Consider the following 18,612-nt stretch of genomic DNA (forward strand, 5'->3'; position numbering starts at 1 on the left):
TGTATGGGCCCTATGGGTTGATACATGTGATACATGTGAGGCAGTTTATAGGTTGGGCCTAAGTTAATATATCTGAATAAAATTGGATGGGTTCGAAAAGCAATAGCCCTAGTGAGGGTCTATCGGTTTCAACACATCGTAGGTGCAATAGCGCTAGACTAGTAGTGCTGCCATAAATCATCATCTCAACTTTGAAATTCCTCTTCTCCAATTAAAGAACATCAAAGATTTGTACTCAAAAGGAATAACTCCTATTACCTATCCCACGATATAATTTTAATATATGTTTCTCTTTACTTAAAAAATTAAGTTCAAATTCTTTTTTTTAAAATTATCCTTGATAAAAAAGAAAATAATTTAAAATCTGGCGGTTTCAATCATTTAATTAAGTAGATCCTAGAATTAGAAAAAATAGAAATAGAAATAGTTTGATGGTTCAAGCTGTTCAATTATCCATCTTTAATGCCATTGGATTGGTAATAGCTACTTATTCTGTTGAATATCTAATTCAAAAGTAGGGGCCTATTTTTCTTGAATTTTAATCATATTTATAAGGACGCTCTAATTTCTTTTGTCCTAAGTATTAATCATGCTCTTCCTTCTCCTTGGAACAAGGACAAGGGAAATGGGGCCATCAGCCAGGCCTTTGGTGTACAGCAATAAGTCACAATGGGCTTTATTCGTGGCAGGAAACTCTCTTTTCGAGTTTCAACTTTTTGTGTAAACCCCGAAAAGGGTTGCTGCTTTTATTCCTAGAAAAGGAAACGTGAACTACCTTATTTTAATAAATAAAAATCAAGACAATATGAATTGACAGTTTGACATATAAATATAAATAAAATAGTCTAACGCTCTTGTTCATCACGATCAGATGACGATAATTTGCGAACCCAATTGCTGGTGAGCAGTTTCCTCCTGAAACTAGACATGTTTTGCTGGTAACTCTTACCAATTCCACTACAGCTCGAACGTTCGGCGAAATCCTTGATTCGTTGCATTGCAACTTGAAGTGTTTCGTGGGACATGTTCGCAAAGCAAACTCTGAACCACCCGGGTTCGGTGCAATGGCAAGATGCCCCAGGGGAGATATTCAAACCAACCTCGTATAGGATTTTCTTCCAGAGCTCTGTTTCCGCTTCAAATGTATTGGAAGATAGGAGATGCCTCATGTCAACCCAGCAAAACAAGCCTGCATTGCCCTTCAGGCATTCTATTCCTGCCTTTTTAAGGCCTGAAACCAGCATTTCCTTCCTCTTCTTAAGTCTCTTTTGGTTCTCCTTCATGTATTTGCTAGTGAATTTCTTGTTGGCAAGCATGTTGGAGAGGAGGTACTGAGTTTGGGATGACACAAGTCCGAAACTTGACATTTTGGTTGCTGCACTAATAACTGTTTCATTCTTGGAATAAATCATGCCAACACGAAACCCTGGTAAACCTAGATCCTTGGAAAGACTGTAAACGATATGAATGCGGCTCCATACATCTGTGCTTTCAAGGTTTCTGTCCCTTGCGGCTTCTATAATGCTTATAAACCCTGGGAAGTCAAAGACCGTTCCTGAAAAAACTTCATCGCTTATGACATGAATATTTTTGGCGATGGCAAAAGTAATGAGTTGGTTAAGCTCATCCCTAGTCATTGTTGTGCCTAGTGGATTCGAAGGATTCGTTATCAAAACCCCTTTAACTTTGAGATTGAGTTTCTGAGCTCTTTGGTATGCTTCTTCCAGTGCAAGCCTGGTAACTCTGAATCCGTTTGAGCTCGAGCAATGTACTGGAACGATTTCTACACCAGTCCTCCATTTAAGATCCCTATCAAACCTGGAACAAAATACCTTATTAGAACTAATCACGAGTCTAGAATGCAGTGCATACCTAAGACTAGGAAGCAGGAACTTTTAAACTTACGCAGGGTAGTACGGTGTGGGAAGAAGGAGAGCATCACCAGGATTGGCCAGGCAAAAGATTAAAGTCTCATTAGCTGAAGTTGCACCAGCAGCAAGCACCAGGTTCTTTGGTTCAAATTTAACCTTGTTTCCTCTAATTTTTGCCATGTACTCGACCAGTTCCTGCATATACAAGTGTTCAGATATATGTTTACGGTCAGGTTGAAAGACAAACACTGCAAATTATATACCATGCGCAGATGTAGGTGTACTTTTTTGGTTAGCAAAGATAGGAATAGTTACATTTTTGAAAGCAGGTAATCCGTGATAGTCCTGGAAGAGAGCCAGTTCCCTGAATACAGATTCTCCATCCTTCTTCAGTCCCATGGCGTCCGGGTTTTTTCTTAGCCATGATTCCACAAGGTCGAAAGAAAGCTGCGACAAAATACATTACCATTTAGGTACCATGGATTACCATTTTGTAATAATATGCCCGAAAAAAGAACTAATACTATTTGATTATGAAACTGCAATTTCCATTTTGACCCTTTTTTTTTCTTTTTTCAGAAAACCTCTAAGGTTTTTTTTTTAAAAAAAAAACTAGAAAACCTCTAAGTTTGTCACGTGGGCAATCACATGAAAAAATAATGCCTAAGAAATTAAATTGATTGGAATTAATTGTCCTAAATTAAAATACATGAATAAGAAAGGTTGTCAGCTATCCCAAAATGATGAAAAGGAAGTATCAATTGCATCAAAAAGTAAAACCTTATGTATCTTTTTGGTTATATATAGATAGGTAGCTCACCTGATTCTCTGCAAGCCCCATCTGAATGATTCCTGTTGGATTAACAACTTCATCGAACGGATTTTTCTCATAGACTTGCCACCCAAGGAAGTAGGAAGAATCTTGTCCATGGGAACTGCAGCTAGCCTTGGTAGACAACATTTTTACAGTGGCCTAGCTTGATAGATTTTGTTTTACCTAAATAGTATTGCTTTTGGGTGACAAAACCTTTTGATAGAAAAGGAAAAGGAGAGGAATAGAAAGCTGGGTTTTTTTTGAGCTTTGAGGTTTTGGGAAAGAAAGGGAATGATATGGCAATTTATAGGAGCTAGACACTGAGCCGACAATATGAATATTTGACGGTGCTGATTCTTTTGACCGGCGATATTCAGTGACGTTATATTGTTGGCTGGTTTGGTGTTTTTTGCATAATCTTTCTTTACTTTCTTTGCTCAAATTATTTTTGCTGCCGTTTGCCTTAGTCAATTTATAATCCAATCATATATAATAAAGTCCATTGCCCAGAGCCAAAATTCGTTCTTCTTTCTTCAAAATACAGATTAAAGAACCTTAATTCATATGCAAAACTGAAGGGAAATCCTTCAATTCATACAATAAACAGTAATTAACCCTCCGTTTTCTCCAAATTCGACATAATGAAAAAGGAACTAATCACTACATTTTTATGCAGAATTTGACAATTGATTATTTCATGTGCAACCACTAATAAAGATGAACAGGAAGGAAAGTTAGGAAAAAGAAAAGCCCTTCCCTTCCTAACAGAGAGTTGACCCATTCCTCCCTCGTAATTAAAATTCCCAGTATTTTGAAATATTTAGAGCTGCATCGATCTGATGATTTCAGCCCTTTCGATTAATTATTGGTTTTAAGCGTATAAAAGTACAGAAAAATTTCTAGATAGTAGTATACCGACATTCCCGGCCAGGCCATTAATTAGTTGAAAGAGAGCATCCTCATGCTTAAGTGAGTCATTGGCTTCCACATCAAGGCTTTTTAATTTCAGTCTTGGGCTCCACTGAATCAGTGGAAACCACTTCCCTTGTATCAAAATTCATGTTTTTAATTATTCACCCTCATGACGATCATCAAATTATTTTACTCATAACCTAATAAATAATAGTTAATTAAAGTAATTTTTTTCATTTCAAATGATTCGTTACATATGTAAAATATATTAATTAATATCGTACGTGTTACAATGATTAGGGAGGTTTGCCATCTACAATATTTCAGTTTGGTATCGCCGTAAAAGAAATAAGCATGCATCTTAGTTGATGACACTTTTTAATCATCAAAGGTTAAGACCAGGTCACTGTGTAAATAGGGCAATGGCGCAGGCAAAGAAACCATCAAGAATTTCAGGTGGTCCATGGACTACCATGGTACATCATCACCGGAATCACGTTGCAATGCACAGAAAAACAGGGGAAAAGCTCTAATTATTGGCTGATATGCCAGGTGGCGGAATGTAGATACGGGACAATTGCGGTCCAGGGATCACCTGATTGCTAACGTTGGGAAGAATCCTTTAGAAAGTGCGAGTTCGGACCAGGACTGTGAATGGGTCCCCCTGATACTCTCAGACCTCAAATTCATGTCGGCCATCTTCTGTGTCTCCCCATCCCCAAATATCTGCTTAATTTAATTAATAAATGGAACGGAACTTACCTGATCTCTCCAGGATAATCAACGGCAAAAATTTGTTGTGGTTGCAACCAGTCACATGGTCCCAATAATGTGAGCTTTTTGGTTTACAAACGTATATAAATTCTCTTATTCATAAGATTGTTATATATATATATATATATATATATATATATATATATATATATATATATATATATATAGATATGATGTCATTAATACTTTCTGGACTAATAAACTGACAGTGAAACATCTTAACATACTTCCTTGACAAAGTGATTAAAAAGCTTGACTAAACGAAACCGGTGGCAAAGTGGTATCCTTTTCCTGATATTATCAATGTGTATAAGTTAATATATAAATATGATCAATGCGTGTCGTTTGTTCCTATCAGCTTCAATAGCAAACAGGCCGTGTCAACATCTTCCTACCAAAAATTTATGTGGAAAATAGGTGCATATGATGCCATGGCAAAGACGTTTACTCATCACAAGCATTACTAAATCTTTTTTTTTTTGCCCCTCACCCACTGCCTCAAATTCCATGGTGGAGTTTCCAGGATAATGAGTGACAAATGTCTTGATTGTCGTCTCCTTCACCGTCTCAGGGGGGAATGCCGCGTTCTCGAGAGTGAGGAACAGCTCAGAGAGGAGAGAATATATATGTTATTGCATGCAGAAGAAATAATTAACAAGTAAGACCGCACGCAATTTCCTCTAATTTCATATTGGGTGTTAAGACGTTAGAGAATCTGATAAAATCATAATATTTCTAAAGTAGAGGCTCTAAACAGGCCTGCGTGATGATCAGATTCTTGTTTTAAATAGACAGGTTTTGAAATTTTTATGCAGACAAAGACAATTGAACTTGGAAGTGGTAACTATCATAATGAGCTACACTGAAAATGAAAACCATTGACGCGGTTTTGCAGTACGCAGTTGGAAGCTTCATTTCCAATATAATTGGGCAAGTTGGAATTTTTGAATAAGAGATGATTTTCGTCTCACCCGACCCTTATCTTGTTTTGGATTAAGTATGAGAAAGTGGGGTTCTTTTGGTTTTTGGGGGTCAAACCCATACTCAAACCTTGGGGGCAAATTTCAATCTTTGTAATTGAAACTGGCTCTTGGAAAGAATAAGTTGTCAATTCGGACAAAAACATGGAGTAATTGTTTGCATCCCAAACACCACCATTGAACGGTCTCTTTTATGAGTAGTACGGCCTGGGCCTTGGTAACACTTTCACTACGCATTTTTTAAGCGAGTGGGAGCCTTTTCCCGACTTTTACCATGTATGAATGAACTATATAACAATTCGTTACATAAAATATATCTATGATTCATAAAAGCTTTGGAGTAGTCTTTGAATAGAATTTATTCACTTCTGTTTTCTTTTTAACATGAGAATTCTGGGTCTTTCTCCAAATCCCAATTGTTTCAAGCTATCTCTAGTACAAACACTTGGCAAGTTGGGATTTTTGGAATTTGGATCAATAAAAATGTAGACTACACCCACTCATATCAGCTTTAAAAGTTCAAAGGAAAGAAAGTCTCTGCCAATCTATGGAAATCGGGATAAGAAAGCACCTATCTGCATTCTGAAACAACCACTAGAACAAGTATCAGCATTTCTTTTTAGGGACTGTCTTTTCATAATTTGGGTACCATTATTTGATCAGTACATGGCTGATGGCCCCCTTTTTTGGGATAGAGAAGAGTCGATGAGCATATGCCACTTGTGTTTCCAACAAAAAAAATGACAAAATACCAAAAAAGCAAATACTAGTGAAGCTATAAGGGACAAAGGGCCTCATTCACCATTACAATATATTACTCACCCCTCGAGAACAAATTAACCGAATTGACTCAATTTTGGTTCCCTGTTTAGATATGTATGCACGGTTTCTAATTACACACAAGAAAAGGATGTCATAATTGGAAGAAGGCACGTGGGCTTGTAGTGGGTTTATTTGATCATGTGGAAACAAAAACAACTGTAGTAAAGACTTCATGGGACCCAGAAATGACCCTACTCTTTCTGTGAAATTGGTGACAGCCAACATGAAGCCCATTCGGTCTTGCCTCATGGGTCACGCACCACTGCCTCATGGACATAAGCATGGACCATTTGCCTTGTTGCCCTCCAATAATGTGGACTCTTACTGTTCTCTCCCAACTCCATTTCTTATTCTAATTGGCTAGAGGCTTATACCTGAAACCTGAAAGTTACATCTACCAAACTGATAGATTTGAGTTATGAACAGATATGGAATGGTTTTGGCTTCATGCTATAACTTAATCGTATAGAGACTTCCAACTTCCAAGATTGACTTTACTAGAGAAAGCTAAACCAATTCTTCCACGTACTGCACTTACTTGCTTTGGCACCATTTGAAAATTTGAACACATGCATTAATGAATGGAACATGGAAAGTAGGTCTCTTCCTAGCTGTTTCCAGACTGTATAGCTTCACCAATATTTAGGCAACATTGCAGTCTGAAGTTTGAAAATCTGTTGTTTTTACGTTTAAAAAAAGATATGGCAGTATAACAATTAGGAACTACAGTACAGTGGAGCACAAAGTCAAAAAGAGTTCTGACAAAATATTCATCAATATAGCAGTTCTCGATCGAGTTGTAATATTTGACAGACCAAAGCTGGTTTTTTCCCAGGAAAACTGATTTGATGCAAATACGAATGACCATGAATGATCATATGGATGGAAATTATGGTAAGATGGTGATCATTTTTATTGACATCTAAAATGGGTAGATCAAAATTCCTGAGGCATGAGATCAGCATGGATGAAACATCGATCGCAGACTGTCAAAAATCGCAACTCCCTGGTCACCGCCCCAATAACTGGTTATAATAAGGTGGAAATTTGAGATTGAACGATGAACAATTTGTAGTCAATTAGTTGATATTTGCCATTATGAGTATAAGGTTTGAACGAATCATCCCTTTTGAGGTCAGAGATGTTTGTAACAGTTTTTCTTACTAGACAACAGTGACCTAATTATTGCAACTTGGAATTGGTATTTCCAGGAACCCGTGAATGGCATGGGATGGGAAGTATTGGTCGACATGTTAATCTGGTCGTTCACAAGCTTGGTTCATATACTGAATGATCGCCTTTTTGAGATGCATGCCCTTTTCCACAATGTATGAGAACGCTAATTAAAGTTGGATTTGGTCTCTCAGTCAACATAATCTCTTTAAACATTTCACATGAACTAGTTTAATTTGTCGTGTAAACATGTTTTACATGCATGAACACATTTCTCTTCTTTATTCTCCCTTTAGGCTGTAGTTAGTTTGAAAGGGTAGATAAAAATTCTGACAGTAACTTGGAAAATCATGTAAAAACCAATTAGAATGCTAATGTGAACGTAGCTTATGATTCTTTGATCAGCCTATGCCTTATCAACATGTATCCAAGAACCCTCCTCTTTCCTTTTTTCTTTTGGTAACCATTTAATTCAGGGATCATATATAATGTTGACCCATGCATTATGATTGAAACAGATAAAAAAGATTAACATTGTTTTCGGCTTACATTATATGTCCTCAACTACTTTTATGGTAACCAGGTTGGTGTGGCAGAACTATGGCCTAGCGATGGAAACTGCCACTAGTCAACAATCCCCGGAACAAATAATTGTCTTCCAGGGAGGCATGGTCGCATCGGCATGACCATGACAATTTCTATCCAGTGATACACCAGAATGGATGTTATATACTGCATAAGGTACATGCATGGGTGCATTACATATTTTTAGCTTCACGATGTTTTGCATGCATCATGCATGTACATACATAAATATACTTGGTTAATACATTCGAACGCAGATCATAATAAGGAGACTCCGTCAAGCCTTGTTGATTGATCGCTACACCATTCATCGTCGAAGCGTATATAGATGACTAGAAGAGAAGAAGATGAAGAAGGAACTTCCGACAGACTGAAATTATAGGTCCTATAAAAGCATGCTCTAGATAGAAACATTAAGCCACCAACATAGAAACAAGAAATTCTACGTCCCATTAAACATTGTCCTATCCATGCTTCGTTTATATCAGACCATTGAACATAACTTCACCATCTTCACTCACTTATGAGGGAGACAAACTGCTCCTGAAGGCACGCCTTGTTCACCCAATTAGTCAAAGATTTTTATAGTTGTGACTTTGTGGGAAAGTTCTAACTATTTGGCTCTTGTTTGGAGAAACAACAAAGAATCCAGGGGCCATGCATAAAATTGTCTTTATTTTTGGCATTTCATATGAGGAACAGTCCAGTCCGAATTGAAAGTGATGTATCTCTCTCTTTCTCTCTGTCTGATCTCATGCTAGCTACGACTTTTAATATTTCTGCGTGCTTCGGGGTTCCATGTTTAAGTACTCTTCTGTCTTTGACATTTTACAGCTCTGAGTTCTTGAGAGACACGATAAAAAGAAGCATCATTCTAGATGTTGACAAGGGCATTTATGTATGTTCGAGCCTATGAATAATTGAATGTAGGTTAAGATGAAGAGAAAGTCAAGCTTCAATACGTTTCACGAGTTGCAGAAAGCGGAAAACCTCTACCACCCCAAAGGCAAACTTCCACCATCACCCATTATTCTAGTACAGAGCTTTTTTTAAAAAAAAAAAAAACACTACCGTATTTTGTTTTTTATTGCTTGGATTTGGCTCGATCTTGTTATATCAAATATAAATAGGTTGGAAAGACTAGGTTTTCTATCAAATATACAACTCCCTTTTATATTAAACCGAAAATGTCTGACCAAAATAAAAAATCCTGAAGCTCTAAGGCTTTGAAAGAAATGAAATCAGCTTAAAGCAAGAAGCGAGATTTCCAGGGACAGGAAAACAACAGCAACCACTTGAACCTTGTAGCATATGGTGAGATCACCATGTTTTAAGAGCAGTAACTGACCGAAGACATTGAGATTTAAGCAAAAACAAAATGGTCAAGAGAAGATGTTCAATTAGTTACACTGGTGAGATTTTGACGTCCGGTACGGTTTAGACAATGATGGGAAGGTTAAGGGGAACATCACCACTGGCCTATGGGTCCGATCTATGTTCAATTTGGAGACATCAAGCTCTTATTCCATCCATAAGAAACAATAATGGACCACCAAACCAGACCGACCATAAAGTTTCTAGCCTAGGTAATAACTTTACAGAAGGCTCATTGACACACTAAGCAGACAGCAATGTATTAGAAAGTGACGTGATGGGGTTAAAACATTCTTTGCTGCTGGAAGCCCAATTGATTGGGCCAAATGTTGAAGAAGTGAAGCAAGATAGAAATGTCTGGTGAAATATCTATTAGGAATAACTGTCTTTTCATGTTGGTAGGGGAAAGAATACTAGGTAGTTCCAAATACCATTATATCAATGGGAGCTAAAATGCTAGTAGGCATTTCAGCTTGTGTTGGAGCTACAAGACCAGAACTAGAAATGCTTTCATTCAAAGTAAGATCAATGAAAGAATACATCATGTACTGGATGGAATTCAAAAAGTAGGCTAATGATAGCAAAATAAATATTTTATACCAAAATTTAAACTAGCCTACTGAACATTTTGATTAAGAAAGGAGCTAAATGATCAGCTGCACCATTAGAACTTCATAATGTGAAGAAACAACGTAAACAAATCAATTGTATGACCTTAGGTGAAAAATTTGGCAGCTGGGGTTGTATGAGTTCTTTTCTGCTGCCTGCCTGAACTTCTTGGTGACAACTTCATTTTCTTCTAAGCTAGTCTGGACAAAAAATCGTGCCCACCAAGACGAGCTCCTCAATTTAGCCTTCAAAAAAAGAGCGAAAACCTCAGCATGTCACATTTATTTATACTATGTATAAAAATTTACTAATATATGATAAGGAAAAGACAATTTAATAAATGCCACTCTTTAAATCTCAAAACATAAGACTAGTTGAATGTCTCAACCTTTTATTTACATAAAATGTGTATATTAGTACACGTTTCGGTTAATGATTAAAAAGATGTTAAGATAACTCAAATGGCAGAAATCAAACATCATTTAGTCTTACTTTCAACTCTTAATATATATAGATATGTAGAAACTTTAACTGGTAAAGGCAACCTATTACACTATTCAGTTATACAATCTTAGGTGGTGAACAATAACCGAAGGTCTCCAGATTTTCCTAATTATTGTTTTAAGTACAGAAAATAAGCATGCATTCATACATACACATACATCTACACCTATCAATTACAAGGTAATCAAGGAACCCATCTCCACAATTCTCCATACTAATCCATGCAACAGAAAAATGAAAAATGCATGGTCCATTCAGCAATGAAGGAAACAAGATGCTCTTCAAATTTAGGGTCCCACCTCTCAATAATAATTCAGCCTATAAGACTAAAAGCTTAAAAAATAAATTTGCTTCAAACTAGCTGAAAAATAATAAAGAGTATGCACTACATGCCATGACAAGACCAAGGTCCAAGTACAAGAATTGTTTTAACCTTAATTACAGATTATACTAAAAGATCCTGATTTTTTATATATAGAAATCATAAAATGCTAATAGCAATCTACACCAAAAGAACACATGATAATAATTTCTATATTGTAGTTCATTATAAAACTTTTGCTGGGCTTAACCAAAGCTCATTGCTGATTTAGAAAACACTTTCAAGAACAACTTGGGGAAGACGTACTTTGTAAAATTTCATAATATTCTTTGTAGCAAGCCCAGTAATATATTCACAGTATCCTGTCGATTGTAAGTTTCTTTTAGCATCTTCCATGCTAGACAGAATTAAGAGACCTGGCTGATCTCTTTCTGAACAAAAGTACCAGAGACTTTGTCAGTTGAAATTCAGTTACTTGAATTTTGTCTCCATCTTCACAATGATAACAAAAGTAAATAATAAAAACAAAATAGTGAAAGCAATTCATCTCAATGAAGTTTCAGTGATAAATTTTCATTTTAGGACATAAAATCTTTTTTTCATTCTCTTTCATTTCAGGCAGTATGCTTAGATTTTGAAATTTATCACTTTCAATGGCCAATGATTATATACCATTTGAGCAATAACTGCAGCTAAGCACCAGTCTTCTCAAAATCCAAGTTTATTGAAAGTACTTTCTATTTTCATTTTGATCAACCAAATGAAACAAATTTCATTAAGAGAGAGTCACAAGAAGAACAAGGAGATACTCCACAAAATAACAAACACAAAAAAACCTCCAGAGTAAATAGCTGCTAAATTACAAAAACAAAACATCACATAACCGGTCTGCAGGAAAAACACAAAGAATTGAAACACTCAATCTCTCACACCCAAGCAATGAACAAATCACGTCTCTCTACACCTGCTTAACCAACCCATCAGCCAAACAAATATTTTTTCCCCTTAAGCTATACTTGGAATTTGACAGAATTTAAACAATTGACTAGAGTCTAGATACTAGATTCTATGTCACTGAAGTGCTATCAAAGTTCTCAAGTCTGCCAACTGACTATTGAAAGTTCTACTTGATAACATTCATTTAACAGGTCTATCCAACAAAAGGATGCAGACAGTGTTCAAGTTCCTAGTGATTGTCAAGGCTTAACAATTTTTATTATCAAGCAGTAATTAAAAAACATAGTAAAAGCCACTTACCGCCCTTCCATATTTGGACACGTCTGCATTTTTAGCTTTCCGCTGACCTGGGAAACCTACATTGGTAACAATCAGAGAAGTCCTTAGCATATCAAAAGGCTCAAATTATTTCTTTGTCGTCGCATATAGAGCTACAGAAACACTGCAACAAAAGCTTAATGCATGTTTATTTATAACACAGACTGGACAACGTTCTAGTAAAGATGAACACAAAGAAGAAGATGTTCCTGATGACATACATAAAGCATATAAGGAGTAAAGGTTGGCAGTAGATCAAAACAAAAAATCAATCAGAAGTCCACAAGTAGAAAAATGGCTAAAGTTGGAAAAAATGAAATAGCAAGTGGTTGAAACAATCGGCAAGCAAATAAAGATCATTATGGGATAGGAATCCATATGACTTGCAAGTTCAGGAATCAGAATAAAACCTAAGCAACTTTTACCTGTAAATAATACAACTCCATCAGCTGATACCCCTGCAAAATCTGGAAGTGTCTTGTTGAGATATCTTGGAGACAAGTAATCTAATGTATCCGAAACAATTACAAGAGGGAATGATTTCGGCCTGTATGGAAGAGGAAATTTGATGTCAGAGACACGAACAATGCCATTACGCACTAGTCCTTTGCAGTTAGTATCAGCATCTTCAATGTCGTATGGTTCCACACCCCAAGCTTCAGTTTCATCTTCTTTTAACAAATTCGAAACCACTGAACAAGTATCAGGACCAACATGCAAAACTTTATGCATGCTGTCACCATATGCTTTCTTCAAAACAGGAATTGCCCGTTGAACCTCATATGTGCAGGAAAAGTCACCTGCACATGAAGATCAAATCCTATCTTAAAACTGAAGGTCACTTCTTGCATAATAGCATATCAATAGGCATAAAGAAAGGGTGCCTCGGCCGAAACATTTAATTAGTCAAAAACAGTATGTAGAATATAATTAAGATTTCACATCTATAAGCATATTGTCAGCAAATCTAATCAATTCTAACTATCCAAAGAAAATGTGCAGCAATGCCATGCTGTTCTAACACAAAAATAAATACTGTAGATGCTCAATTTTGGTTAATTATTATTATGTACTATTTATAGGAAAATTACCTTAGGGGTATTCCAAGTGTGGAAGAGCCTAGGGGAGTTCCAAGCGAGGAAGCACCCAGGGGTATTCCAAGCATGGAAGCTCTCAAGGGAGTTCCAAGCGAGGAAGTGTCTAGGGGCGTTCCAAGCGTGAAAGCGCCCAGGGGCGTTCCAAGCGTAGAAACAACCAAGAACAAACATAAAATAGCTATTTGTATAGGAAAGTGAAGTAACTCAGAACAAGTGACAGGATTCATGAGTTACCTTCACATTTGGAATGTTTTTGAGAGTTTGGCTTGATGGCTCAAATATGGAGATAGTTAAGAGGACTTCCTCTTAACCATTCATTAAAGTACACGTGCTTTACTCTTTTCTCTTTTCTTACTCTTTAAAAATACATGTGACGCACTTTCAAATGCTACTGCTCTATTTATCCAAAACTTACACCCATTACCTAATTACGTGATCATTCTCTTAATATTTTGTAAACCGTTCTTTAACTGTTTTTTCATAACAATCACATTCTCCCATGATTAAATGTACTCTCTTAAACAACTCCTAAGAAAGCGTTTCTACTGAGTATAAATATGAGAACTTGCAAGGTATGCTGGGACTTTTGAGAGACCCAACAAAGATTACTCTAAAAAGCTCTCTCTAAATTCCTTCAAGGATTCTTGCTTTTCAGCCTTTCCCATTCGCCGTTATCCGCCACCTATTCCATCTTTTCTCATCTTTCACCACCTGTCACCCAAAACACTTACGCTTCAAAGACTGCTCCAGTCTTTCTATTCGCTCATTGCAACACGTCCTCCTTCCCTAACCAAAAAGAACCCTCTACAAACACCAATATCCTCCTTCCCTAACCAAAAAGAACCCTCTACAAACACCAATATCAATATTGTTAGACAAAATGAAAAATTTTTAAAAGCAGAACAATTTTACCTTCAACTCTAGTAACAGGTTCCCTTCTGCCTCCAAATCCACCTATTGCAGAGAAAAAATTATGAAGCTCGATCAATCTATCTACATATGTTCTAATACGCGAATCAAAAAATTTATAAAAAAATCCAAAATGGATCACTAATTAGAAATTAAGTAATTAATCACTGCTTAATTAATGAGCCTAATCAGAAAAAACAAACCTGAGCCGCGATGGAAGTACGCAACAATAAGCAATGCGCCCTGGAAAGAAATATACAAATAAAATTCAAATAAAAGGACAAAAATTTATCGAAACATAAGTAAAAAACTGACAAGATTAATTTAAGAAAAAAAAAGTACCAGGACAATGAGAACAATGGAGAGGAACGGAGGAGAGCGAGATTTGGATTGTGAAAAGAGAGCAGCCCCGGCGCCGGCGTCTCCATATCGTCTAGAGGGATTCACTGGCCTCCTCGACATGCCTAAAAATTTTTGTTTTGATTTTGGTTTTCTTTTTTTTGTTCAACTATTCTGATTCAAACCAATCAAGAAACAATCTTTTGCAACATTGTTAAATCATTTAAAATAATTTAGTAGAATTAATAAAATTTTATTGCACTGATTTAATTTTTATGTGCAGATTTGAAAGAAAGAATTAACGGAATGAATGATTATTACCCAGAGACAGAGATTGAAGAACGCGCATTTTTTTGTGCGGGAAGAGGCAGAGTCGGATCTCAGTTTTATTTTATTTTTAATAAATTTTTGATGTAAAAGAGAAAAGCTATGGGGTAAAAGGCGCGTTCGTGTCGCGCGGTTTTGATTCCTTAACGAGAAAATTAAAAATCCGTTTGCAAAATGCGTTCAAGCCCATTTTAACCTTATCGATCTGGCCCAATCTCGGCTTGATTTTAGGCCTTGAACTTGAAATGCCTTTCAGGCCCATTAGACGAATGCCTCGTGTACCATGTTGCGAAATTGATCAAGTTTTAGAACCCTTTTATTACTGAAACTCAGATTTTAGTGAGAGAATCAAATTCAAACCAATAAAAATCGGAAAAAAAAAGTAGAAGAAGAAACCCTAACCATGCGATTAGGGTTTGGGATTGAAATTGAGTTGAAGCCAAGGGATTGTTGAAATTTCGATATTCGGAAATTGGGGAATCGAAAGAAATGGGAGGCGAAGATGCTGACGGGAATAAGAGTAAGCAATGGTCGTCTCCAAACAGGACTTATAAAGAGAAACACGAAGACCCAAAACTTTGGGGGATTTTCCTCTTTGGTTTAATTGGCGCCACTGCCACCACTTTCGCTGTAAGTTCTTCCATTACCTCTTTTAAAGTGGAATTCGTTTCCCATATTTTAATTGATCCTTTTCAAATATTTTCTGTTATCACAATCTGCACTTTTGGTTTTTCCTTTTATTCTTTTAAATTTAATTGCCATTGAACAAAATTTTGAGAAAAAAAGAAGTTTTTTTTGGGTGGGGGGGGGAATGGAAATAATTAAGTTAGTGTTGGTGGGAGCAGCTATTGTTAGATTTCCCAATTTGATTGTAGTTGCAATCTGGCAGGTTAGTCAGCTGAGGAGGTCTGTTGATTGGATATATACTCAGGTACACCAAAAAAAAATGATCTTTCACGGTTAGCTACGGACAATTCCGTGATACTATAGTTGAAATGTGAACTTGTCGAACGAAAATCTCTCCTTGTACTTTATGATCAGTATCAACATTGTTTTCTTAAAGAAAATGGTGGAAGGAGATTTTTTTTCTTACAAATTTTGAGTTGTTTCCTTGTATTTTAATGTAATCAAGATGTTGATTGAATTGCTTTTTTAACTACAAATTTAGACTCGTTGCTAGTGGTTTTACTGAAAATATACTGTTAATAGGTGATATAAATCTTTTGAAAGCAAGGATATAATGTATTTAACAAGGAAAATTTACTTTTATGGGTCTATTTGAAATCAAAGTCGTTGCTTTTATACTGTGAGTGCTGCCATAATTTGCTGAAAGTGTTGAAAGTCATGAAAGCATTTCATCAACCATAATTACCTCTGTTTTTCTGTGCTGATAAGTTTCAGATTTTAAGAATATTCTTGAGCTGTTTTATGTTTAACTGCTATCTTGTTGAACTTTTATGTGAATCTTTTCTATTTGTTGATATTACAGATTAACTTGATCTCACAATCAAGTATTCTACACAATGAAAATTGTGAATTCATGCCTTAAATAGTTGAATTTAGCATTTCTTATTTCTCTTTTATGTATTTGCCAGTCTGATCATGTGTGTATTTGTACCATGAAAGTTAGCCAGGTCACAATCATCCCGGAGAGGAGCTGGCAGTTCTTTTCGCACTTCCTTTCAGGAGGAAGCATGGAGAAGGTATAATCGTCGAATGCAAGAAGAGTATGAGGAAGAAATGGAGAGAGTGGTAAGTTTTTGGTTATGTTATAGCATTCTATATATTTACTATATATTATATTTTACTACCATATTACTTTTACAGGTCTCGCAACATTGTTTTCAAAGCATTAGTTTAGGTTGTTTTGAATTGTGAATTGTTATAGGCAGTTATATATGATCTTTAAGGAGTGATAAGTTGTAACGTTTAGTATTAAATGATGGTGAAAACTTGTATGTTGGGAATACTTGAATCTCTGGGAGATATAAACTTGACTGTAGAATCTGTTGTTATCCCCACTTCATGTGTTGCTATTTTGTGCACTCATATCTGTGGAAGTTATCTGTAGTGATTTTTTTCAGAAAATCTTTTGTGATTTGGTGCATTGGTACTGCTTCCCTTTGTAGGAGAGAATAAGGCGTATGCAAAGTGTGTTTAACAGGGAGCGAAATAAGTACAAAAGGAGCTATGAGAGCTGGAAGGAAAATGGTCCTGGCGCTTATCATCAGCACTTTCAGCGAGATGATTGGTATTGGAAGGCAGACACATCTTACAGAGATCAAAGTACCAATTACAGGCGACCTCAAAGAGATAGTGCGAGCTATCCATTATCACATCACTACTCAATTTTAGGTCTTGACAGGTAATGCTGCTATTACAGTGATAAGGGTTAATAAATGCTCTTGCATCCTATTCTTGTTAGCATAGCCAAGAGTTATACTGACAATTTAGCAATGATTATTGACATTTTTTTGGCTTCCTTCTCTATACAGGTCCAGGACAAAACCATATACAGAAGATGAGATTAAGGTATACTGAATTATCTTTATAACACTTCTATATTCTGGTACATCTTGACTTAAAAATGGCTTGCTATAACTTTATTCCTAAATTGGATAATTGATCAGTTGATACCTCAATCTTCTCAAGGTAGACAGATTGCTAATTTATGCTAATGTTCATCAAATCACCGTACTGCTTTGTTACATAAGAATATTTTGTCAGACGAGGAGCTCTGATAGTCTAAGTTTGTGGATGCTTGTGTTAAAGCATAGTCATCACACAAATTGCTCTTGCAATACTCTGGGATATGTGCTCACATTAAATAAGTGGTCTACTATTCTTTAATATATTACGTTGCAACTGAACCACATTTGTTCAACACCCATATCATATTCCAATAGCTGGAACACTGCTGCAAAACCCTTGTTGTGACTAGTATTCATTTAAGGGTTAGTTTATTGCGAAGTGTGCTGGTCTCCCATCATTATGTCTTACTTGACATACAGTTGGTTAGTATTTAATGCTAACTTGTTTTATATGGATTAGTATACCAATCAAAGAACTTGATACAATAACTGGAATAATTATGGTTTATTCTCTTGTTACAGTATTTCATGTCCTGCCTGTGATGATAAACTGATATCTGTGTCTGTCTACAGACAGCATTCAGGGTTAAGGCAAAAGAATTCCACCCAGATCAGAACCAGGATAATAAAGGTGAGATGTGTTGGGCAGTTCTTACTGAAACTTATAACCCTAACAGTATTACTTTGAATTGTTTATATAAAGTTTATTCCTTGTGTTATATTTCAGAAGCTGCTGAGGCAAAATTTAAAGAGGTAATGACCTCCTACGAGGCTATAAAGCAAGAAAGGAAGAACATGAGGTTATAAAAACTAGGTTAGTTCTCCACAACATTTGGGGAAGCGAAGAGCAAGAACGGGGCTGTAAAATATTAAAAAAACCCTACACTTCTACTTCTACGTTATGGGTGGAGTGGAGTTCACTCTTCACTGCAAATCAATTGTTTTTTGGAATTAACTGAGTTAATACGGATGCTGTATCTCTAGGCTTTTACTGAGAGAAAAATAGTGATTTTCTTTTTTCTTTTTGGTTTTATTTCCGTGCATGCATAATGCAGGGGGTGGTAATGTAATTTACAAGGCCTGATGCCATGCTTTTACAGCCCTCATTCAAATTTCTTGAATCATGTAGAGAAAAATAATGATTTGTTTGTTACAAAACAGTTACTATGTCTTTACTCTAAATTTCTCTAATGAAAGTTAAATTCTTGGTAATTGATAGAACAATATTATTTACTTCAAGAAAGTAGCATGCAATGTGATATCAATGTTTTGTCCTTATGATCATTATTATGGTTAACTGAGTGGAAAAAAAAAGTCAATTTTATTTATTTATT

The 18,612-nt window shown here is 36.0% G+C and overlaps 3 protein-coding genes across 5 annotated transcripts; 1 reads left to right on the top strand and 2 right to left on the bottom strand.

Moving 5' to 3' along the window:
• Nucleotides 1-713: 713 nt before the first annotated feature.
• On the bottom strand, nucleotides 714-2,972 carry ACS11 (1-aminocyclopropane-1-carboxylate synthase 11). Its single transcript, XM_007018351.3, has 4 exons — nucleotides 2,692-2,972; nucleotides 2,187-2,318; nucleotides 1,906-2,066; nucleotides 714-1,818 (listed from the first exon to the last, which is right to left on the bottom strand). Exons 1-4 carry the CDS (start codon nucleotides 2,830-2,832, stop codon nucleotides 846-848), a joined length of 1,407 nt encoding a protein of 468 aa, XP_007018413.2. The 5' UTR covers nucleotides 2,833-2,972; the 3' UTR covers nucleotides 714-845.
• Nucleotides 2,973-9,794: 6,822 nt separating this feature from the next.
• LOC18591921 (putative pectin methylesterase CGR3) lies at nucleotides 9,795-14,793 on the bottom strand. Of its 2 annotated transcripts, XM_088808760.1 has the most exons (7): nucleotides 14,682-14,793; nucleotides 14,364-14,534; nucleotides 14,225-14,264; nucleotides 14,025-14,066; nucleotides 12,441-12,815; nucleotides 11,998-12,053; nucleotides 9,795-10,159 (listed from the first exon to the last, which is right to left on the bottom strand). In XM_088808760.1, the coding sequence occupies exons 2-7, from the start codon at nucleotides 14,481-14,483 to the stop codon at nucleotides 10,007-10,009; spliced, it is 786 nt and encodes a 261-aa protein (XP_088664886.1). In that variant the 5' UTR covers nucleotides 14,484-14,534; nucleotides 14,682-14,793; the 3' UTR covers nucleotides 9,795-10,006. The 2 variants fall into 2 exon arrangements, with proteins under 2 accessions (XP_088664886.1, XP_017980843.1); XM_018125354.2 differs by having other exon boundaries at nucleotides 14,364-14,775.
• Nucleotides 14,794-15,015: 222 nt separating this feature from the next.
• LOC18591922 (Chaperone DnaJ-domain superfamily protein) lies at nucleotides 15,016-18,490 on the top strand. 2 transcript variants are annotated; one of them, XM_007018353.3, is made up of 7 exons: nucleotides 15,016-15,317; nucleotides 15,577-15,618; nucleotides 16,314-16,439; nucleotides 16,817-17,052; nucleotides 17,183-17,219; nucleotides 17,852-17,909; nucleotides 18,006-18,490. In XM_007018353.3, the coding sequence occupies exons 1-7, from the start codon at nucleotides 15,177-15,179 to the stop codon at nucleotides 18,083-18,085; spliced, it is 720 nt and encodes a 239-aa protein (XP_007018415.2). In that variant the 5' UTR covers nucleotides 15,016-15,176; the 3' UTR covers nucleotides 18,086-18,490. The 2 variants fall into 2 exon arrangements, with proteins under 2 accessions (XP_007018415.2, XP_007018416.2); XM_007018354.3 differs by lacking the exon at nucleotides 15,577-15,618.
• The last annotated feature ends 122 nt before the right edge of the window (nucleotides 18,491-18,612 follow it).

This window comes from Theobroma cacao, chromosome 8 (assembly GCF_053813885.1).
Source record: "Theobroma cacao isolate CCN51 chromosome 8, ASM5381388v1, whole genome shotgun sequence".
Taxonomy (NCBI): Eukaryota; Viridiplantae; Streptophyta; class Magnoliopsida; order Malvales; family Malvaceae; genus Theobroma; species Theobroma cacao.